The sequence below is a fragment of the Ochlerotatus camptorhynchus genome, unplaced genomic scaffold, assembly GCF_037179485.1.
Source record: "Ochlerotatus camptorhynchus isolate MF236.1 unplaced genomic scaffold, CSIRO-AGI_Acam_v1.1 ptg000020l, whole genome shotgun sequence".
Lineage (NCBI taxonomy): Eukaryota > Metazoa > Arthropoda > Insecta > Diptera > Culicidae > Ochlerotatus > Ochlerotatus camptorhynchus.
The window spans coordinates 59415-84250 of NW_027040512.1; the positions used below are offsets into that span (position 1 = coordinate 59415).

The window sequence follows — 24836 nt, forward strand, 5'->3', positions numbered from 1 at the left end:
TTACTGGGTTCTGCAAGTGACGACCTCGAGCTAGGATGAGTCTGCCATGAAGTATAGCTGGGTTGCTGTGTTGATAGCAGTTTTCTCAGGAAAATGTAGGAGCGATATGCGTAGAACTTTTGTAACGAACATCCAATGAGGTTCTGTTGCAGGTGGCTCACATGGTCGTAGCGGCTCAATCCATAGACATATCTCACACAGCAGTTTAGCGCCACACGTAATCGGTCGAAGCAGCTTGCACTAGGACGGATATGTAGAACATCGCCGAACAAGAAATGTGGTAGGATCAAGGATTTGAAGAGTTTCAATCTGGTTTCAGTCGGCGCGGTGGAGGTACAGCAGTATAGCGAGCGAAGACAAGCGTAGATCTTTCCACACTGTTGCGTTATCAGGCCATCCCACTGCAGATCACTTTGGAAGATGAACCCTAGGTTGCTCGCACTTTCCGACCATCCGATGCTCTGACCGTCCATCACAATTCCCGGTACGGGTGGAACAAAGCCGCTGGCTCTGCGACGCCGACTAGTGGTGAACATCGCCTTACTCTTTGCTGGATTCACGTGAAGGTCGCTTCGACGCGACCAATCCGCAACTCGTTCGAGATCTGCATTCACCATCCTGACCAACTCACGAGCACAATCATCGGCAAAAATCTGAATAGAACAGAACTGCAGCACCGTCGGTAGGTCGTTAATATGGCAGCAGAAAAGTAGAGGACCAAGGACTGAGCCTTGAGGTACGCCGGACGGCACCGGATCACCACAGAATACCGTCTGTCTTCTTCCACGAAGGTACGACTCCATCAGGTTTACAGCACCAAAGGAAAAGTTGAACTGTACTTCCAGCTTTGCTAATAGTTTGCTGTGAGGGATAGTATCGAAAGTCTTGGAGAAGTCCAAAAGTAGCAGTATACCAGCACCTTTTTTATTAACGATGGCTCCTAAGTCGTTGTGCACTCGAAGAACCGCAGTTTTGATACTCTGGTCTCCACGCAGCAGGTTGTACAAGGACATTCGCTGTTTGAGAAGCTTCTCAAAAACCTTCGACAACGCGCAAAGTATGCTGATTGGGCGCAGATTGGTAATATCGTTTAAATGCGCTTTCTTTTTCAGAGGCAACATTTTTACGTGCTTCCAGCAATCGGGAAAGGTAGATGTTTCTATGAACATGTTGAACAGATGAGTAATGTGTTGCAGGACAAACAGTAGGTTATCGGTAAACCGTCCATCCCAATGGCGTTTGATTTAGTATCCCAGATAGCATTGACAACTTCCAAGTACCGCACAGGTTGGAAAAAGAAGCTATACGGTGAAGGAGGTGCTGATCTTGAAGCTCTTGCTACTCGGGTGCTGTTTGTAAAGTTGGCTGTGAATGTTGGATTCACTTCGTCCGGATCAAACTCACATGGAGGTGACGATTTATCCTTGCCGACTCCAAGGCTCTTTACCCGTTTCCAAAGGGTTTTTGACGGAGTTCTGCTGTCCAAGAAACGGTCTACTGCTGTTTGGCTTGAACAATTTTCATGTTAGCACTGTTCCTCAGCACCTTATACCGCTGTCGCTTTACGTCCTTCAATTGCGTTGTAGCTTGCAACCAGTCCTTGTACGCCAAGTCTCGTTCGAGCAGGGACTGACGTACACTAGCACATGGACGACTCCTTGCTTGCTGTACACCGATGCCAGCTTACCCGCCTTCTTCAGGTGTAGTGCCGCCGACTTCAATTTCCGCGCTTCGATGGTCAGGCTTTCGTTGATGTACACCCGGCGGTCAGAATCCAATCCGATGTGTCTCAGCTTGAGGTCTCGCTTTCGTAAATATGCACTGTAGAACTCGTCTCGCGTTGTCTTCAGTGCAAACTCCACAACGATAAGGCCGTCATTGTCCGAGTTGCTGCTGGATTTTATCCGTCTGGTTTCTGCCATCGAGGTGGTCGTGTCCTTCACAGATAGGTGCCTTCGGATTGCCTTGAGCGTTGAGTTCAGGTTTTCACCAATACGCAAAGGGATGGCGCTTATGATGAGCTCGTTCCGGTTTTGTAGGGCCTCGATTTTCTGGGACACACTGTCCACTCTCTCATTCAGCGAGTCCAAGGCGGCGTCGTGATGTTGAAATTTCGCTGCACATTCGTCTTTGACCGATTTGATACATTCTTCAACTCGGTTGACAGACCATATGCAAACAGATGTCATCTTCACTGACCTATCAACCTTCGACAAGTTAGCAATCGCAAAACTGGATAGTCTCGGTATAAACGGCAGTCTCCTACGATGGTTCGCATCCTATCTATCTGATCGTCAGTTGGAAGTTGCAATCGACGACTGCCGATCTCCTTCGTTCCCTGCCACTTCGAGTATTCCACAAGGTAGCCACCTCGGCCCGTTGATATTTCTTGTGTATTTCACCGACGTCAATTTCGTCCTCGACGGTCCACGACTGTCGTTCGCAGACGAAGTGAAAATCTAACTCCGAATCCGAGCCATCGCTCCAACTCCAACTCAACGCTTTTGCTAATTGGTGCCAACTGAACCACATGGTTGTAAATCCAACAAAATGTTCAGTAATCACGTTCTCACGGAAGAACCATCCAATTCCGGAAAACTTCGACATTAGGGCGTAATTGCTTTTCTAAACAAACACGCCAATCACCGATTTCTCGCTAATTAAAGCTCAATCTCGAAAACTAGCAACCCAAACCGGTAGAGAAATGACTCCTCTATCATTTGGTACAATTTGTTTGTGAGATTGAGCTTTTATTCGCGAGCAATCGGCGATTGACGTGTTTGTTTACAAAAGCAATTACGCCCAAATCTCAAAGTTCTCCGGAATTACATTCAGTTATATCCTAGAAGGCGTTGACGTACATCGTGTGAATCACATTAAGGATCTGGGAGTTATCTTAGATTGTCTACTAACATACAGCCAGCATATCTCGTACGTGATCGACAAGGCCTCCAGAGTCCAGAACGCTCGGCTTCATTTTCAGGATAGCTAAAAGTTTCACGGACGCGTTACTGCTCCCTCGTCCCGTTGGTGTTAGAATACTGCTAAAGGGTGATACGGTCAAAATTTGGTCAATATCAACTTGACGTATTTCTTTCAATTTTGCATTTAAAAAACCTGAACACCCCTCATTTTGAAGGTGTGTGTGTGTAGAATGTTGCTCCTATTTTGATTTTGGAATTCACTCTTCAAAAATCAGAGCTACTCGCACGCAAAGTTGGCAAAATCGCTAAAAGTTGCCAAATCAACCGTTACAAATGTAATTAAAGTGTTTGGGGAACGTTTGTCGACAGCCAGGAAGTCTGGATCGGGGGGAAATCGATAACCGGAAGCCGCTGAGACGACAAAGAGAGTTGCCGGTAGTTTCAAGCGAAATCCTAACCTCTCTCTCCGAGATGCCGCAAATAAGCTGGGTGTATCGTCTATAACCGTGCATCGAGCCAAAAAACGAGCCGGACTATCGACTTACAAGAAGGTAGTGACTCCAAATCGCGATGATAAACAAAATACGACGGCCAAAGCGCGATCCCGGAGGCTGTACACGACGATGCTGACGAAGTTTGACTGCGTGGTAATGGACGACGAAACCTACGTCAAAGCCGACTACAAGCAGCTTCCGGGACAGGAGTTTTATACGGCAAAAGGAAGGGGCAAGGTAGCAGATGTTTTCAAGCACATGAAACTGTCATAGTTCGCAAAGAAATATCTGGTTTGGCAAGCCATCTGTACCTGTGGCTTGAAAAGCAGCATTTTCATAGCTTCTGGGACTGTCAACCAAGAAATTTACGTGAAAGAGTGTTTGAATAAACGTCTGCTGCCTTTCCTGAAGAAACACGGTTGTTCCGTACTGTTTTGGCCGGATTTGGCATCTTGCCATTACGGTAAAAAGGCCATGGAGTGGTACGCCGCCAACAACGTGCAGGTGGTTCCCAAGGACAAGAACCCTCCCAACACGCCAGAGCTCCGCCCAATTGAGAAATACTGGGCTATTGTCAAGCGGAACCTAAAGAAGACCAAAAAAACTGCTAAGGGCGAGCAGCAGTTCAAGGCAAACTGGCTTTCTGCGGCGAAGAAGGTGGACAAGGTGGCTGTACAAAATCTGATGGCAGGGGTCAAGCGTAAGGCCCGGCAATTCGGATTTGGAAAAGCGGAAGCCTAACTGAATATTTTTCCTGAATTTTATACTAATTGAACTTGAAAAAGAAATTTAATTTGATTTTTTAAATAAACGATTTCACCGATTTACACGCGTTTTCCCTTGACCAAATTTTGACCATATCACCCTTTACCTTGTATGGAATTCAAATTACCAAAACAGTGTACAAAGAGTAGAGTCTATTCAACGGGGACCCAAGCAACATTGCAAGTTTTATCGAGGTTTTAAAGCATGCTATAAGTCTAAATCATGGTCTAACCCTCATAAAACCAAAATTGTTACTTGGGGATTCATCTGGTTTGCCCTTCGTCGATTGCTTTGGAGGGATCCTCATCGCCTTCCTAACTACGAAAGTCGGTGCCAGTTAATTCACCTGGATCCTTTGTGGAGTCGAAGAGATACGACAAGGACCCTGTTTGTGGCAGACATTCTACAGGGCAGAATCGATTGTCCTTCTATGCTACAACAAATCGACGTTAACGAGCACTCCGTAACAACGCAATGCTGAGGATACCTTTTCGTCGTACAAACTATAGTTCGTATGGTGCTATCAATGGGCTACAAAGGGCACAATAAAAGGGTCCACATAGGCGATCATTAAATATATTTTTCATAATTTATTAAATTTTTAATAAATTATGAAAAATATATTTAATGATCGCCTATGTGGACCCTTTTATTGTCAACAAGACTTAACTGTTAAAATTTTATCATAAAACAAAAACTGCAGATACGCTCACAGTGAAACGTCATATGTTTATTTGTTTATTTGGTTCTACATCAACAAACTGGGTTTAGTCCTTATGACTCGTAGTCCTTAACTCGTAGGAATAGCATGTATTTTATAATCGGTTTGAAGCGAAACATCGATTGGTTTTTTTGCGACTGACGTTCTTTTCACAAGTTAAGGCCGAATTAAAATCGTTGAAACAACACTTGTTAAGCATCAAATCGTTACCTGGGAAGTTACTGGAGGTTAACATGAACTGTACTTGCATTTGAATTTGAAACAAATCAAAAGCAAACAAAAAACAACCGCTGTGGCGAATTGACGGTGATATAAAGGCTGACTAAAAGTAAATTGGAACGCACAAAAAGACCTGTAATTCGTGATTCAGTAAGTTTAAAAAGTCCATTAATGGTTGCTTCACAGTATTTTCATTAAAACTTCAGAGCTACAGCATTAGATGGTTATATTTCTCCAGTTCGAACGAAATCTCAAACCTTCCTCGTGATGGAGCCCATCAGCGCCCGCACAGTGGAAACAGACACGGAATCAGCGCATTTCTTCCATTTTGCCCACATTTGCCGAATGTCCTTGACTGCCCCGCCGTTTTGTCGAAGTCGCTGCTTTGAAATTGCCCAGCATTTTACGATTGGTCAAAATTCCCGGCAATTCTTAGGATTCATTAGCTTGGGGTGAAGAGATGAACCTAGCCTATGGCTAAAAATCTCTCAAATAAAGGAAAAAAAAATAGCTTGGGGACAAATCGATCTTGTTGGCAGCATACCACTCCAGAACCACCTTGGAGTAGTGGCAGCTGGCCAAATCGGGCCAAAAGATGACTTTGCCCCTATGCTTGCGGATGAACGGCTATACACCAAGGGGTAATCAACTCTGCACACTGTGCCAAAACACAGCACGGCACACTGTTCGGCACGATAGGGCACACTTTGATTAGTAGCACACAAACGATATAATTTTATATTACATCACTGTCATATATAAAACTAGGAAAACAACGATTGAATCAAGAATTTAAGAACGACAAACCGGTTTCGAGGATCGATCCGAAAAAATCTGTAAGTATTCTCTGAACCGTGAAACTAGCAAAACTCAGTCCGTCTCATCCGATTCACAGCAAAAATCCCATTGGCTCGTGATTTCATCCAGAACAGCTTCTATTCGGGATTGACTTCAATCAGTTCATCCACACCATGGCCGGTTGAGAGGATCTTGTCGATACGGCAGTCAAGACGGCTGAAACCGGTTACCTCCAGCGACCGATGGTTGGTCAAAAGCTACATATGGTACAAACTAGTTGGAAAATCAAAAACAAACCTGGAGGCAATGAACGTCAGTTTATACACGTTCGCAGTCATTGGTCTCAGTTGATATTGGCTGCGATGGGATATCCACAGGACCCAGTACTGCTGGGGGAAGTCAATAGGTATTAACCTCACATATTCCATCAGACCTGGATCGGAGTATGATTGCCTTAATGCAATAGTATAGGATTTATAGGAAGGGATCATTGCAGTTAAAAATGCAATTACATTCTATTCCACGGGGCCGACATCAAGCATATCCCGTTCACCAGCTCCGGTAATTTTGCTGATGCATCTCTGTCATCATCCTTCTGTAGAACTTGCTCGTATCAAGGGTTCCCATAACGATGGGTGGTCTACCGATCGGTCAACTGTAAGGCCTTGCTCATTACTGAAAATTTGATTTGAGGCTTTATTAAAAACTGGCCCGAGGATGTTGCTCCAAGGCTGGAATTCTTAGTTATTTTAGTCGGGAATAATTTGACAGGGAGCAGGTGGCAATTTCATCCATCATCGATCGAGTTACGCCTTTGTTTCTGTACATCTGCAAGGAATCAGCAGCAGGGACATCGAGTCGGAATCTGGTGGACGGGTTGAACACCGTACAGGTTTGATGGCTTCCACTTCCTCTTCCACCTCCCGATCCGCAAACGCACCAATGAGAAGGAAGGGAAGCTGAATGCTTGCCTTGATCCATCTTACAAATTGAGAATTTACACACAATAAAAAAAAGTCATAACTCTCGGGGTTGCCAAACTCATGGAATATTGAGATATTGATAGGCACACTTTGATTGAAACCACGTTCGGCATAGCGCTTGGCACAGCTTTCAGCACAGCTCAATCGGAACGGATTAAGGTGTGCAGAGTTGAATACCTACCCCTTGCAATACGCGCTTTTTCATGCATTAGGCCGTTCGCAATGCTGTTGTATTTTATAAGGACTGTTTCAATTTGAAACTAGAACAGAAACGCACCTCTCGCAATGCTGAGTTGCAGTTTCATTATTCGAGCACTATTTTGCACCAGATTTGCAACTGCTCGACTATTCTGTTTTATTTCTGAGCGAGTTTGAAACACGAATGGAACTCTGTTTCAAATTTCTGTATGTATTTAAAGATGTTTCGAAGAGCTTCACAAAAAAACTCTATGAACTTCATAGAGAACAGTAAATTTTATGGAACTTGGTGATTACAAACATCTTTTAGAACTGTGCGTTGCGCTGATCGTGTTGCAGTTTTATTTTTGACAGTTTCAAATTATAGAATTGTCAAGTCGTTTAAAACAATTTTGAAACTCAGCATTGCGAACGGCCTTATTCGATGTAAACTTGGGATGTCATCGTCGGAGGATGTGACGAATGGTTCCGTTTTCAGACCACAACTGCAAATCGCTTGCCAAATCATGGCTTGCTTCGCGAACTTGTCGGCAAACACGAACTTGAATCTTCCCGGCACATCCCCATGTCCAGTCGCGACGTAAAACTTTTGACCGGGAAGCTGCTTAAAATCGAGCTTGACGTATGTTTCGTCATCGATCCCTGTAGCCCTTGTGTTTCATCAAAACACGGTCGTACAAGAGTCTTGCACGCTTTTTGGCCACGGAATTCTGCTTCATGTGCCGGTTCGGATGTTTACTGGCTTCGTACGACTTGTATCCTTCTCTGGCACCATTCTCTGGATCGAAAGACCGGGGTTGGCTTTAACGCACCTCAACACCTTGCTGCGCAGCTGACGATCCCTGAATTCCAGTTTTCTCGTAGGTCCGCTGATTCCTTTCCACACTCAGGGTTTCCTTGTAGGTTTTGATCACTCGACAAACTGTTGTTTTCGGCATCTTCAGCACTTTAGCCAGCTTTGAACCGGACCACTCCGGATTTTCCAGGTTTGTGCACAATTTTTTTTTCTTCTTTCGAGTTCTATTTGACATTATTTCTGAACGCGATCGACTACTTCGATCAAACTTGCACCAGATGTTCTCTATAGAAGTGTAAACAAACCACTATTAACGATTTTCGATTATAAACACTAGAGGCGTGCCAGCGGCGCACGAGGGGCATACCAATTAACTTTTATTCAGCCTTTGATTGTAAGGAAATTTCAAATCTCTATGCCAATAACTACTAACCTATTATGGATTTGCTAATTTGAAAACTAAAACTAAATTAAATTGAGAAATAATAATGATAATCTGGAATAATATGTTGGCATTGTGACTGATATTTGTTTGCAGATTCACAGATGAGTTTATTCTCTCAGAAGGACTCAATGAATGAAATTTGATAAAGGGTGTCCACGATGAAATTGCCAAACTATGAAATTGCTCTAACTTTTTAACCGTTGGGTAGAATTTAATGAAAATTTGGGTGGATTTAGTTCATAGTGCATTATTTACATCCTGCAAGTTTTAAAGTCCTGTGATCAAAACTCGCGGAAATGGAGTCGAAAGAACAGCTCGTGCGTGATAAAATCTTGCGCATTCATCACGAGAACAAGGATCTCTCGCATCGTTGCATCGCTAAAACGTTGGGAATCGTGAATTCCACGGTGTCGCGATTGATTAAGCGGTTCGAGGAACGGTTGACCACCGATCGGAAGCCCAGAAGTGAAGGAAAAAGTATTCCCTACAACACCAAAAATCACAACCGCGTAGTTGGGGCCTTCAACCGAAATCCGAACGCCTCCGTTAGGGAGGTGGCTAAGAAGCTGCACCTAAGCCGAAGTTTTGTCCAGAAGGCCAAAACTAAGGCTGGGCTTCGAACGTTCAAGGTACAAAAGGCCCCTAATCGCGACGAGAAGCAGAACAAGTCCGCCAAAACCCGTGCCAGGAAGTTGTACCTCAACATGCTGACGAAAGTTGAATGCTGCATCATGGACGACGAAACATATGTGAAGGCCGACTTCAAACAGATCCCCGGCAACCTGTTTTTCACGGCCAAGGATAAGTTCAGCGTTCCGGAGCATGTCCGCACTCAGAAGATGTCCAAATTTGCGAAGAAATTCCTAGTTTGGCAAGCCATCTGCACGTGCGGGAAGTGGAGTGCACCTTTCGTGACCCAGGACACGATGAACGGACAGGTGTACATAAAAGAGTGCCTCCAGAAGCGGCTGCTTCCTCTCCTGAAGGCCCACAACGTCCCAACAATCTTCTGGCCGGATTTGGCCTCATGCCACTACTCCAAGGACGTGCTGAAGTGGTATGCGGACAATAAGGTCAATTTCGTGCCGAAAATGTTCAACCCTCCCAACACTCCGGAGCTCCGCCCCATCGAGAAGTACTGGGCGATTATGAAGCAGCACCTTCTTAAACGACCTAAGGTAGTGAAGACAGTCGAGGAACTGAAGAAAGTATGGGTTTACATGCAAAAAACTGTTGATTCACAGGTTGTGCAGAATCTTATGGCCGGGGTTAAGGCCAAGGTGCGGGCATTTGCGTATGGACTGTAAATAAAATACGAGTAAAATGGTAAAATGAAGTTTAATAGTTATTTCTCAATCCCTGAAAATTTGATGGCAATCGAATGAAAACTCGAATTTTGCGAATCAATTTTGTGTGTGGCAATTTCATCGTGGACACCCTTTAATTATTTTCCGAACAATGCAATTTTGCTGAGAAGTTCCAAAACTCAACTGCAACAATAATGATATTCGAAAACGTGTGCTTTGCACGGGACTCTTGAACTTGAATTGGAGGTGGAGGCAATATGGTATCGAGATAACGATTCGATCTCATCCTCAATTCGTCGAATTTGTTTACAGACAACAAAATAGCACGTCTGCGACGTAAAATTGCAAAACACTCCCTGATGACCGTTGATTGTTTTTGTTTTTTTTTCTCTTGCTAGGTCAGGTATTGAAATAGCATTACTCATTAGCTCATTCGCTTATAACCAGTACTGCAGTTTTGATTTAACGATGATTGTAGGTTATTTTTATGTCACAGCTTGTGCCTACGTCATTTATAGTTTGTGGTTTGTTTTGGTTTTCTCTTCTTTTTCTAATTGGTTTTAATTGCGTTGGTCTTATTATTTTTCATACGTTTATTACAACAGTAAAACAGTACAACACTGTAGCAGTAGACGATAGATTCTACGTTGCACAGAAGGCTCTTTTGCCCGGCTAATATCGATTGATGTGTGTCTATGATGTGGAATATTAATATAATATATCTCTTCATCTATTCTCATAATGTAAAAGAACAAAAATCATATGTTAAAACAGAAAAATAAACTTTGAAGTTAGTTACAATTGAATGCACCGTTTTATCTTTTTTTCTTCTTGTGTTTGTTGCTCTTTGTGTGTTAGATTTATGAATAAATATGAACTTTAACGATGAAACAATTCCATTATTCGTCCAGGCAAATTGTTCTGAGAATGGCTTCCACAACGCTGTACGGATCACAGTTGGAGCTTGGCCGTCGGTCTTCGAAATAGCCCTTGCCTTCGTCGGCGACCCCACGCGGGATACGAATCGAAGCTCCACGGTTAGCCACTCCTGGTGAAGTTGAAAAATGAAAGATTGTTAAAATTTAATTCTAGAATATAATCGTCAAATTGCAACGTACCGGCTTTGAAGTCGTGGATCGAGCTGGTTTCGTGCCTGCCTGTCAGGCGACGTTCGTTATCTTTGCCCTCGCGTGGGTCGTAAGCCCGGATATGGCGCTCGTGGCATTTGGACAGCTTAGCAATGGCGCTTTCGATTTCGACTATTCCACCTTCCTCACGCATGGCCTTGGTTGACACGTTGGTATGCGCACCGGCACCGTTCCAATCACCTTCCATCGGTTTCGGATCCAGAGTGGCGACAATCTACGGTTGTAATGTTGTTAAGCAAAATAATTGCGAAGACGAGCAAATTTGGGAACTTACGCCAAACTCCTCGGCGATCCGGTGCAGCAGGAAGCGTGACACCCACAGTTCATCACCAATCGAGATGCCCTCGCATGGTCCCACTTGATATTCCCATTGGGCCGGCATGACCTCGGCGTTGGTACCGCAAATCTTGATACCGGCATACAGACACGCCCGGTAGTGGGCATCGACGATGTCCCGAGCGTACACCTTGTTTGCGCCTACTCCACAGTAGTACGGTCCTTGTGGTCCCGGGAAGCCATTCTTCGGCCATCCCAGGGGCCGCCCGTCGATGTCCAGCAGTGTGTACTCCTGTTCGATTCCGAACCAGGGTTTTTCGTCGGTCACTTGGTCGCAGACTTCACGACACGTACGGCGTTTGTTCGACTCGGTTAGCGTCCCATCGAACCGGTAGGTTTCGCACATGACCAAGATGTTGTTATCTCGTCGGAATGGGTCCTTGAAGATCGCTACCGGATGCAGGTAGACATCCGAGTTGTGTCCCTCGGCCTGGTAGCACGAGCTTCCATCGTAGTTCCAGATGGGAAGGTCTGAAACGAAAAGATGATTGGTTTACAAAAAATCGATAGTCTAACACATGTACTGCCTATAATCGCATATCAGTCCCATATGGAAAAAGTAGGCATTGAGAAAATGGCAGTCGAAGTTACGAAGTGCAATTCTCATGTAAATATTTGAAAAATCATAGTAAATTTATTGATATTTTTTTCAAGTTAAAATCTGTCACAATGAAACTTGCATGTTCTGTTATATCAACGAAAAATATGGCAATTCGAAAAGCAGAACTTTAACTTGAACTATGGACGATTGAATTTCAGGATGGGACTGATATGCGATTACTTTGCTTGATGGGACAAACTGACTTGATGTTGTTTTCATATTTTTCATGATCTAAGTCCATAGTTTTATCACATAATATGAAAGTAGATGCCAATTGATAGTGGATAGCGTTGTTATCTCAAAATTGACGAAAATCCATATGGGACTGATATGCGGTTATAGGCAGTGTAGGTAGAAAGCGCAAATCAAGCCTGCTCTGCCACGAACCAATCACGTGTTGGTATGTCGCTTATTGTCCTATAGTGCACACGTGAATACTGCGCGATGCGATCACGGTAATTAGCAAACGGCCAGACCGCGCTCGCAAGCCGTTCACACGCCGCCGTGTAAATATTGTGTTTCTCGTCCGGTGAACCACTCGAGCAAGCCAACCAAGATGATGATAAGTGTGGGAGCGCAGCAGAATACCGGGAATTCTGCGACGAATTGATGATGCAAAAAATGTTGTGGATAACTTGATAGCTACAACTGTGCAATTTGAAGTGGCTATTCAGTTACACTATCGTCGACGTTGGGTAAACAAATAATTTTCCGGACAAACAGTGCCATTGATTGGGCCAGCGACTGTCCTGTAGTACGCAGTTTAATATTAATAAATCCCGTGTCCTACGTTTCGTGACATTGGCAATTTCGTCCATTTGGAGAAACTCGTCGGAAATGAGCTAAAAATAGTCGTCCCTGACGACAAGTAGCAGTGATGGGAGGGGGGTGTACTAACAAGTGTAATTTTTCTATTACGAGCTACTAACGTACACCATAGATACTGGTGGTACAAGCTCACGAATCCGTTCTATGCGGTGCATTGCTCGCAATGCATTCATTGACGAATGCATCGGCTTCGCATGCATGTTAGGGTGGTTCAAATTATTGGTTTTAACTTCTATAGTTATTCCCATATAAACTTCAAAGAGTCAATGTAGTACACTAGACGTACGCTAACTGAAATACGTTTAACTGAAACGTCTTTTAGCTGAAAGTCCGGTAACTGAAAAATGTTTCAGTTAAAGAATATTAGATGAACTTAGATTTATTTGCTTTTCATCAGGAAAATCGGCTGGAGTAGATAATGTTAATGCTAGAGCTACTCACACCTTGCTGGACCTTATTAATGAATCATTTCAGAATGAGCAGGTTTCACAAATTTGGAACAAATTATTAGTGGTTCATATTCAAAAAGTTGCTGGAACGATTAAAGCCGAAGAGTTTCGTCCAGAGATCGAAATTATCACTGATGTGATAAGAGAAACGGCACTTTTCACCGGTACAGAGAATGAAAAGTTAAAATAAAGAGAGAACTTTGTTCAAGCAAAGTAATTCTCTCGAGATAAGTAGCCATGAAAATTTCAGTGATTATAATTTTTCACCCTTGCCGAGAACGCGATTTTAAGCTGTCTTTAGACAAAAGCAAGCTTGTGTCGTACGTGATTCACGGCGGTATGAGAAAGACAACTAGTACTCAGAGATGCCACATATACATATACATGTGTTCCGAGTATCATCCAAACCATTTGTGGAATACTTCGCTAGAAATATTGCTTAAGAAAGAAAACAGTGACTTCTTCTTTTTCTCTTGTTTTGGTCCTTAGTTGGCTCAAATCAACATAGCATTTTATGAGAAGTTTCTGATCAGCTGAGTTTTCAATTCAGGCATAACATTTGATAACGGCATAAAAGCATTTGTAAACAAACTTTCTAAGGCCCTTTACACGCGAACCAAAGTACGCCCACGCAAACCAACAACATCATCGGATAGGGGCAACTATCACCTTTCCGAAAGTGGTATTGGTTTGCGTGGGCGTACTTTGGTTCGCGTGTAAAGGGCCTTAGAAAGTTTGTTTACAAATGCTTTTGTGCCGTTATCAAATGTTATGCCTGAATTTATGAATAAACTTTGAGAGGAGAAGCAACATTAATATCAAATTCTATCAGGCAAACTGGCTTCTGTTATTTCGTAAAATGGACTATGTGTTTTGCTATCAATGTTCTCCCGTTGTTTAAATGGTTGACGGAGTGTGACGTTAAACCAACAATCAATACGAAACTAACGATTTTAAATTGGCTCACTACTTGACTAGCCTATTGGTCCCAAGCAAATCGATTAACGTACCCCATTCTAGTCGAAATTCTAGTACTACACAATGTTTGTTTTGATTTGCTATGAAAGTTTGACAGATAAAATGAGGGGTTCGTGGATTTTCCTATGTTTCGAGGGGTACATCGATTTGCTTGGGACCGAAGATAGTAAAAGAGCTGAGCCAAAAATTTGAGTACGTTTCTTCGGAACCTTCTAGTCTTAGAGTTACCTCTATGATTAAACTCCGTCATACATTTACACCAGGCGAACAAAAGAGCCGACAAATTCATATCGACTCATCTGTTTACATTACATTGGGCTCAAACGCTCAAATGCTGCACTTCTGCTCGGACTCCAGCAACACGCACTTTCGAATATTGTCGGGTGCCCAATAAGAGATGAAAAAGTGTTCTCACTGAATTTGAGAGAGCGATATTTTCTTGGTTTGAATGGGAGAGGAAAATGAATAATCGTTGAAGAATGAGAGAGGAAACTATTCTCAGCTCTGCGAAAAGCAGCTTTAGTGATGCAGCTGAGCGAGAATTTCGATCGCCTGTTTTCGTCCCATCAACATGTTGTACACATTAGAGAAAATGTTAGAACTTGTTGTTAAAGAAGTATTTGAATAGCAACTCTTTGTTGATACCAGAACAATCAGGATATCGGGAAGGTAATTCTTTTGAAACCACGTTGAATTTGATTTTAGCAAAGTGGAAAGACAACTTCGAGCGTAAAGAAACGACTGTTGCTGTTTTTTATGGATCTGAAACGCACTTTTGATACAATTTCTAGGCCCTTATTGTTAAGCACCATCAAGCGTTTGTAATTACCAGTACTGCATATAAATGGTTTGAAAACTATTTATCTGATAGAACTCAACGGACTGTTTGTTATGATTATATTTCTAGTCCCGCAGTGCCCCAGGGAAGTGTATTAGGGCCCCTTTTATTGATTATGTATGTTAATGTCTGGTGACGTGTTTTACGAGTTTGCGGCAATAATCTTTTTACAGATGATACTGTTATGTATTGCAGCTAAGGATTTAGAAGTTACCGTTGTCACTTGAATGAAGATTTTCGTTCTCTAAGTAGATGACTGAAGTTTATGCGATTGAAATTGAATACAAGTAAAACTAAATTTATAGTGATTCCGCGGAATCTAGTAAATGATGTCGTCTCTGTTGTAATTGATGGTGAGGTTATTGATCGCGTTCGATTGATTAAATATCTTGGCGTGATTATTGATGACGTACTTAAGTTCAACTCTCACATTTATAATGTCATCGAGAAAATTGCCAGCAAGTATGTAATTCTTTGTCGATTGACAAACGATTTAACTATTGCTAGTATAATACAAATCAATCATCTTTCCTCATCTGAAATTTTACTCTTTCATTTTGTTTTTGGCCACCGAAACACCAACGAAACAATGCAACACAAATATCGAGATTTCAGCGCTTGCAGAATAAACAATGCGTTTGATTTTGCGATACAATAGATTCACTTCCTTCGACTTTGATGCCGGATGCTTTACAATGGTTGTCGGTGAAGCAAAGAATAGCATATTTGTCTATGGTGTTCGTTTTTAAAATAGTTAACGATTTCCTGCCTCGATACCTGTGTGATCAAATTGAAAGAGGAAGTGATTTTCATGGATATAATACTAGAACTGCGGACGAAATAAGAACATTACATTTTTTTGACTTGTGCTTCATTGTATTTTACAGGAATAAATGTTTTCAATTCTATGTCTAATCATATCAAACGTTCAGCAACACTTACAGAATTTAAGTGATACTGAATTTCACATGTTAAAACTAGAGGTTGGCAAAATAGCTCATCTGGCTGAGCGGATCTGACCTGTTCAACTCTCTAAGAGCCGATTCTTTTGAACAGCTCTTCAGCATTGAAATCATAGAAATTTTGACACAGATTCAAAATGAAAAATCGGAAATGAAATAAATGGTTTTAGTGACCCTAAACCAATGGAGCTATATAATTTTAAAACTGCATACACATCGTAAAAGTAGTCTAAACCATTAAACCCGTAGCTTACAACTTAACGCAGCAAGTGAACAACCACCGGTTAACCCAAAATGCAGGTATAATACAAAATATGCCAACAACATCATCAGTAAGAGCAAACAATTCATGCGAGAGAGTTAGACCTATATCACACGTGATGATATAATTGACATCTCATGCGGTGCAATCGAGTCTACATACAGATTTTATTGCTGATGTTATTTCAGAATTGCACTCACTATTATCTGGCAAAGGGTGTAGATCCACGCAAAAGCAAATAACCGACGACCCGTACGATTCGGCTTCATCTGCAGAGCGGAATCATGAAGAATCGAGAGAACAAAAGAGCTGAAGAGCTGGACGGGTCCGAGAGCAGGATGCACCCGAGAGCTGTCATTCTAAACAGCTCTCAGTGAATCATTCGGGGCGATGATTCGGCTGAGCTGAGAGCTGTATTTCGCTTTTCGGTTGTTCGCTGTTGTGCGGATCTTCCGCTCGTCCAGAGAATGATAAGAGGAGAGGTAGCAGTAATGGAAAATCATTTACATTCATTTCGTGCAATCATTCATTTACATTCATTTGCATCTAACTTTTTTCATCTACAGAATTCCGTAAAATGATGTATGAAGCTTTTGTAGGTTTTAATATTACCTACAACTTTTGTCTGTACCTCAAAACAGTATCTCTTATGCATGAGCGAACCAGAGCGAATAGAACCCACCATTGTTTTTCAGTGAATGTAAATTACATCCACTGAAAAACAATAACAAGTTCATCCCGCTCTAGTTCGTCATGTGATACAGATTTGAGTTATTGATAAAAGTTGTAGCTAATATTAAAACCTACAAAAGCTTCATACATAATTTTAAGAAATTCTGTAGATGAAACAAGTTAGTGGCAAATGAATGTAAATGAAACGAATGTAAATGATTGCATACCTGGAGGTGAGAGCACATTCTGGAGGAATAACATCAACTATAAAAGCCGAGTACGTAAATAAATTGGATAGTATTACCAACCGGTGAAAACTAACGATCTTAAATTGGCTCACTACTTGACTAGCCTATTGGTCCCAAGCAAATCGATTAACGTATTCCATTCCAGTCGAAATTCTAGTACTAAACTATGTTTGTTTTGATTCGCTTTGGAAGTTTGACAGATAAAATGAGGGGTTCGTGGATTTTCCTATGTTTCGAGGGGTGCATCGATTAGCTTGGGACCGAAGAGAGTACCAGAGCTGAGCCAAAAAGTTGAGCACGTTTCTTCGTGACCTTCTGGTCTTAGAGTTACCTCTATGGTATTACCAGTAGAAATTCAACAACACACTTAAAAATTATTCTCGAGCTCGGCAATACATATTACCGAGCCAACACGGTATCATCATAATTAACTGAGAATTCAGCAAAAAAAACAGTTTAAGCCGAGATTCAGCACCACTGTAGACTGAAATCTCGGCTTGTTTCATATTTTTCCGAAATTCGGCAACACTGGATGCCGAGCGCAAACGTAAACAATGATTTCACTGATCTCGGTAATGTGATATGCCGAGATTTCGTTTTGGCAGCGCTTGTTTACCGACATTCGGCATTTCAGCTTTCATCCGCCATTTTCATAGCGCTAGTAAAAATTTGAGTGTTTGGAAGCTTTGTTAAAAACTGTGTATAGTGTATGTTGTATACAGGAAGAACCTAGAATTATGGAACCGATCCTTGGAGTACTCCAGCAGGAAGATGTAAGACTGTTCGAAATCTTCGGTAAGTATAATTTAATTACATATTTGCATATTTCGTTTCAGCCAATTACATCTAGCTTAACCTGCTTTTTCTGCTATGAAAAAGTTGTGGGTTATGTCGATGAGCTTCAGCGGCATATTAATAATCATATCCGGAACAAACAATTTGCCCCGGATGCAGTGTTTTATGATTGTCTGGTTCCTAAATGTAGGTCCAGATATGATCATTTTAAGTCATTAAAAAGGCATATTATGCAGCAACATCCTTGTTCACCTTTCCTTCAATCACTGGAAGGAGAAATTAATTTGAATGAGTTGCGGGAACCTAACCTCAAAATGCCTAAAATTGATAGTAGCCCTATCCAACCGGATGAAATTGATGAAATAATCTCAAATGATACTCTTTCCTTGGAGCAAATCAAAAAAGCTATTGCACTTGGTATTTGTCGGTTAACATCAGATGTTTCGTTACCACAATCAAAAATTGCAGAAATGATCAAGCTATGCGAAACTTTGGTTCAAATGCTTGGAGACTATTTTCAAGAAAAATCAAAAAAAATTTTGAACGGCCGCGACATTAACCTGGATTCTCCAGAAACTATTTCATTTCTTAATCAGTTTCATTTGCCGGATTTGTTCACTGACGTGTCAACCCTATCAAAGCAAACCAAGTTTTTGAATGTTTTAGCTGAAGGCATTCCAAACCCGTCAGAAAAGATGCTTCAAACACGAGATGACATCCGGCATACTGATGGCACTTCCAAAAAAGTTAAAGTCAATGAGACTTTCATGTATACACCAATTATTGAAACATTGAGACTTCAGAAACCCTCAAAACAGAGATCTTTTAAACGACGCTGAACCAGAAAACGCAACGATCAAAGAGTATACAAGCTTTCGATCTGGGGAGACATACAAAAAGAGTAAATATTTCAAAAAAATTCCCTGATACTGTACGTCTGAGTCTGTACCAAGACGACGTAGAGTTGGGAAATGCGTTAAGTTCAAGAGCTGGAATAAACAAAGTGTCTGTTATTGATTTCAAAATTCAAAATTTCCCCGACAAATGGAATAGTTCTCCGAAAACCGTTTTTCCACTTATGTATTGTACCTCTATAGATGCTAAGAAGCACGGATATAACAAAATCCTCAAACCTCTGATAAGTGACCTCAAAAAGCTGGAAGAAGGAGTGACAGTTTGCTACGGAACGGAAAAATTCACACTCCGTGCAGTAGTAACCATATTTTGTGGCGATACGTTGGCTGTGCATGAGGTTTTTGGTCTTCTCGGACCTATGGCGACATATTTTTGCAGACTTTGCACAATACAAAGACCAGCTTTTCACCAGAACCCGTTTGAACATTTCCCCCTACGAACAAAGGAGTGGTATGAACAGAACTTGAGTAAAGTTGTGTCTGGAGAAATAAGCCCATCGGATTGTGGTTTGAAACGGAATGGATGCGTGTTGAATGAATTGAATAATTTCCACATAACTGAAAATTTTGCCCTTGACACAATGCATGATATAGCAGAAGGTTTGGTACCTACAACTGTGCAGCTAGTATTGAGCTACTATTATAAAAATAAAGAACTCGGAATGAATGTAGAATTTATTAATCATCGTATACATTCTTTTGCCTATGGATATATCGACAAAAAAAATCGACCTTCAGCAAATTTCACAAACGAGATGCTTTCTAAACCCACATCCCACAAACTGAAACAAACAGCTGCGCAAAATATTTTGTTATTAAGGGCGTTTCCTTTTCTATTTGGTCACAAAATTTCCGATGACTGCGAATATATGCACATGATTGGACATTTGATCAACATAACACGAATATTAATGTCCACAATAGTATCGGATCACATGTTGGCATCACTAGAAGAGCATATACGGCTATACGAAGAGTTGTTTTACGCGAAATTCAATCGACGGATAAATAAAAATCATCACCTTGACCATTACATACTATGCATTAAAAAAAGCGGCAACATGAAACAATTCAATTGCCTGGTATTTGAGCAGAAGAATAAGCCTACCAAAAATCAGTCGGCAACGTGCAGGAATTTCAAAAATATTTGCAAAAGCCTCGCTAAACGCCAGAATTTCAAAATGGTCATTGATATCCTTGACAATCCATTCAGGGATAAAATCTCATTCAGTGGAGGTAAAATTGTTCAGCGGGGTCATTGCCGTAGTGAGCCGTTCCTACATGATACTATTCCGCATGTGTTTGTGCCTAAGAGAGTCACAGTTAATGGAATAGAATTCCGATCGAATCTGATAGTGTGCATCAGAAACTACGACAACGAATACTACCCATCATATGGAATCATTGCTGAAATTGTTGTGGTTGATAGCAGTATACATTTATTGTTGAAATTATGCAACACTATAACGTATAACAGATTCTTGGAGGCATACGAAGTAGTATTAGAATCAAGCGAAAAACTGTTTTCCATGGACCAAATTCATTCGCATACAACATTCTTTTTCTGGAGTCCTTATGGAAGTAATCTTAAATTTATATCCAGAAGAAACTATTGCCGTGATTATTGACGAAAAGTAATATCACCTTTAAACATTGCTGCGTAAGTAATTTCTAATTGATAATATTTTTGTTACAGTTCGAGAGGAGATAACGGACCTGGAAACATTTTCACTACTTGACAACGATGATTTCACACGGCTCAAACTTTCTACGAAAATGGTAAAAACCATTCAAAAACTTCAAAAACTGTTGGAAAATGATTTGGTAGTTGAAGAACTGGAAGACCATATTGAAGACATAATCGAAACTCATGCAGATGACGTTGGAACAAACTCGAACGCCGAAAATGATGATCGTTCGTTCAATCTTGAGCAAGTAACGTGTTGTTTGCACTATTAATTTATTTCAATCATTATTGTTATAGTAAATTCCATAGTAATTACATCATATACATCATACTTTTCATAGCACCTGTGTTAAATTTTCACTTAGTTAAAGTTTCGTTTGCGTTATGCGAATATGCGAATAGATAAACAAAATATCACTCTTGTTTCAAGGAAATCAACGTCGATCAAATATTCACAAAAACCCAAACAGGACGAGAGATTCAAGAGTTTTTGGTGGAAGGTTACAAACCAACTGAGAAGGTGTCCAAACAGATCACCCACATCCTCTGCGACTACCTGGTATCTGCTTACGGCGAGTAAGTATGATGAGAAATCCAAAGTTCTTTTCATTATCATCCAATGCTTCAGGAGGCCATCTACGTTCTATAAGGAAATGCTAGCTCGATCCTTGGTCAAGACGTATCCAGTACTAGCTTCAACTGCATCTGACATTCCTCATGTAAGTTGCTGGTATTTCACTATATGTACATTATCACTTTTCGTATTATCATAGAAATCTACAAGATAACAAACAAGTTTTATGGTATTGTTTTCTGTGAAACTGACGTAAACATAAAGAAGCCCAGTCGGTGTATCTCAAGCTGAACATTGCATTAGGTCCTAAGTAACATTGATCGATTCTCTTCATCGACTTTCTCTTTCGTTAATAACTTGGGTACAGAACCATTTGTTGTCGTGTTTGTCGTATTAGGAACTATAAAATAGCTTCTTTCATCGATCTGTGAGTTGAAAATAGCAAGGGGTGGGAGGTGACTGTCAAATACGAACAATCGTCGCCTACCTCAAATAGCTGGTTCCAAACGTAAACAAGCCATAAGAAACCTACAGGGCTTGTTTACGTTTGGAACCAATTTCATACAAAAATGAGCAGTAGGCTGATTGGACATCACGTCCCCCCTCCCCCATGAAAATAGTTGTGAATATTTATACACGGGGAGATGGAAAGAGAAAGTCGACGAAGAGAATCTGTCAATGTTCCTAAAGATTTAATTCATTGTTCAGCTTGAATTCTCTTCTGCGATTTGGCTTTCGTTAATAACTTGACTACAAAATAGTTTCCTCACGTATTTTTCGTATTGGATGCTGGATCATATATATTTTTTTTCATCGAACTGTGTGTCAAAAATATCTGCTGTGAATGAACGAAAACGTGCTTTTGTATTTGTACTATTGCAGGCACTGTGGTTTTACAAAAACGGTCGCGGTAGTGGGCGCCATTCAGGAAAAATTCACTACCGGATGGAGTTTCTTGCCAAAAAATCAGACAAACGGGTATTCCACAGACTCTCCGATGACTGCCAAACATTGCGAGCTTCAGAAGTATCAGAATACGATCAAGACGAAGCAACCATCGATGATCTGGTAAAACAAACAATGAAAAATATTTCTCGAATTTATTGTTATAATGAATCTGTTTCTCACAGGTACTAGAACTGCAATTTGCTGTACCCACGGAACAATCAAAATCAAGAATTATGCATTTATGGAAACAAACGTTGAGATTCCGTAACAACATTCGTGAGGAAGTAACATTTTTGCAGTTCATGAAAGACTTTCCGGTAGCTACAGCGTTTGGAGGAGCATTGGTATATATGGGAATATGGAAGGACTTCTGAATTTATTAATTTATTGTCTTTATGTTTCAGATTTCATTTGACTTTGAGTCAATGAGGCCAAATGCGGCACGGTTCGAGGATGTATGGAATGTTATCCAACCAAAAATTCTGGATCAATACCGAGATGTGTACAGATATATCAAAAACGATATGATCAAGGCGTTAGCCGTAGTTCGTGAAAAAAATCCAACCAGAGGAGCAAAACGACCACGACCGGACAAAGAAAAAGAAGCACGAAAGTTTAATCCGTTGCATGGTATCATCGACTGGATTGATGTGAGTAATTTCTTACGCTGTTTTACAAAACATATAATAATATCGGAAAGAAGCCGAGGGGCATGGAAAATATACATTTAACTTTTGGATTAATGATTAAATTAAATTCCTCAAATGGAAATGCTTGTTTGAATATAAAATCAAATAAAACAAACTCTTCCTATTCATTGACTTTATATTTTTTTTTCTCAAATTTTTTTTTTAGCCGGAGATGGAATTACCTAACACAGAAGATCCGCTTATCATCGTGTCAGCAACATTATTTGAAGATGGTGACTGCAACATTATTTGGAAGGACATCTCAATTCCTGTCGGAAACAATCTACTGGGCGCCTTCACTCTACTGTTGCAAGTTTTTACAGTATTTAATGTAAAATGCTGCCCATCGGACAAGATTTTTTATTCTTTTTTTTATGCATACTGTTTCAAAATCGAAGCATTGAGTACCACTGGCAATAAGTTTGTAAGCCAACTAAATTAATTGATTTTAATTTTATTTTTGATGTGAACAAGAACAGAGAAATAAATGATGGTTGATTGAAAAATGCAGTTAAGTTTTCAAATTTATTTGAATTTATTAAGATTTGCTGAAATCTCGGTAGAATTTATATGAGATTGTTTACATTTTTTGCTGAGATTTCAGTTTTACTGTGCCGAGCAATCAGTTTTCTTAAACCGAGATTTTCGGTAAACCGCACAAGCTGTCATTTTTTTCTAAACCGAGATTAACGGCAACAGTTTGTTTGCCGAGCTCATTGCCGAGCACTCGGCTGTGCGGATCTCGGCAAAATAAAACCGAGATTCGGCAAAAAAATCTAAGTGTGAACGTTTAACACATGTATATGTGTCTTTCTCTCCCATACAGTCGTTTGGATGTTTGCTTTTACCGTTAATGCTATCGTGAGCACATGTTGTATTACGCGCACATCTTGCATTACGCGGTGGCTGTTCAATGCGTAAGTGGAGTAATGAGTCCTTTTTAGAAAAGTCCCGCTGTAAGCACAGGACTGCAACGCCTGTCATCTGCGAACAACTCGAGTGAAGCCAAATTTCTCTGGTGCTCTGGTGCTAATTTGACAGCTCATCCTTTTCCTCTATGATTAAGCTTGGTACATGTGGCGCCGCGTTGCGGAAAATAGATAGAGTTTTCTAGATAACGTTATAGGAAAGTATGATTCATGCAAATTGTGCTCGTCAATTCGAAAACAACTAAATCATTTTTTAATTGCCCATTGCGGGAAGGTAAGAATGGTTTTGAAGGCATTACATTTGTTGCCACCTTGCCGCATTTAATGTTACATGGTTGGAGCTTAAATATGTTATGGATCACCTGATGTTTTCGCCAGTTTCATGAACTGGGTTGGCTGTAAGTGTCGGATTGTATGGTTTTGACTTGTGATATCAGTGATCTGATGAGCTCCAGTTCTTACAAAATGAACTGCGGGTCATCAGCTCACTTTAGTGAATCGGATCTTTAGAACAGCTGTGGTAGGGCTCGCCATCTCTAGTCCGAACCGATGCAGGTATTTCCTGAAGGTCGAAAGAATCGGTGTTCCAGTCCTGTTGCCACTTAGCCAACGACTCCGCTCTCACCACTTTCCATACTCTTCCGGCTTCTCTCCACCTGTAGCACTCGCTATCCTCCGCCAGGGTGATGTCGATAGAGATCATTTCGGTGATACAGCATACTACTTCCAACGAGAATGTTCTCACAAACGGAACGTACTGCTCAGTTTCCTTTGGTTTCGCTTGGTTCCCAGTGCTGAAACTCAGGCTGGAGCTCCATACCTCAGTATCGACGACGAAACACTGACCAGAAGACGCCTCTTGCTACTGCTGGGACCAGAGTTGTTCGGCATGATTCTTCCTATCGCGTTGATGGCCTTCGAAGCATTCTAACAGGCATATTCGACATGGTTGTTGAAGGTATTTCACCACGCGCTTCAAGGCAATAATGGCGTGCTCCCGACGGTTATTTCTGAACACTGCACCGCTTTGCAGTTACTGATCAATAGCACATTCGTTTTGTGATGGGCTATCGCAGCTCCGCTCCTTGCATCCAGGGTTGATCGTCTCGGTCCCCAACATTTCCACCTGTTCGATCACATCATCGGCACCGGACTGTACTATATACCTAGAATGTGATAACAATAAATGCCCCCGAAGTGCCATGGTAACGATCTGTTCAGTGTGAATTGCAGTATGGTACAGCCATTGCTATTCGCACTATAGATGTTCGTTTTAAGTTATTCGTTCTTCCTCCGAGCAGGCTCGGAGGCAATAAAAGGTATCGATT

At 41.2% G+C, this 24836-nt stretch overlaps 2 protein-coding genes across 2 annotated transcripts in view; one reads left to right on the forward strand and one right to left on the reverse strand.

The window, feature by feature from the left end:
• Positions 1–10231: 10231 nt before the first annotated feature.
• The window catches only part of Gs2 (glutamine synthetase 2), a 457408-nt gene continuing 442803 nt past the window's right edge, over positions 10232–24836 (reverse strand). The window contains exons 4-6 of the mRNA XM_065224379.1: positions 11073–11605; positions 10769–11012; positions 10232–10698 (exon numbers count right to left, since the gene is read on the reverse strand). Of these exons, the coding sequence (XP_065080451.1) occupies positions 10550–10698; positions 10769–11012; positions 11073–11605 (926 nt within the window). The 3' untranslated portion in view covers positions 10232–10549. The remainder of the gene's footprint in view (positions 10699–10768; positions 11013–11072; positions 11606–24836) is intronic.
• Positions 17710–23021, forward strand: LOC135703170 (uncharacterized). The gene is made up of 8 exons (XM_065224294.1): positions 17710–17767; positions 20378–20616; positions 20799–20944; positions 20997–21087; positions 21825–22010; positions 22073–22234; positions 22295–22540; positions 22746–23021. Exons 1-8 carry the CDS (start codon positions 17710–17712, stop codon positions 23019–23021), a joined length of 1404 nt encoding a protein of 467 aa, XP_065080366.1.

Excerpts from the sequence above, each read along its gene's own strand:
- LOC135703170 (XM_065224294.1), top strand. The coding sequence starts at position 17,710 with ATGGAACCGATCCTTGGAGTACTCCAGCAGGAAGATGTAAGACTGTTC. Across the intron at positions 21,088-21,824 it reads CTGCATCTGACATTCCTCAT|GCACTGTGGTTTTACAAAAA; the intron begins GTAAGTTGCTGG and ends GTACTATTGCAG. Across the intron at positions 22,235-22,294 it reads CAGCGTTTGGAGGAGCATTG|ATTTCATTTGACTTTGAGTC; the intron begins GTATATATGGGA and ends TTTATGTTTCAG.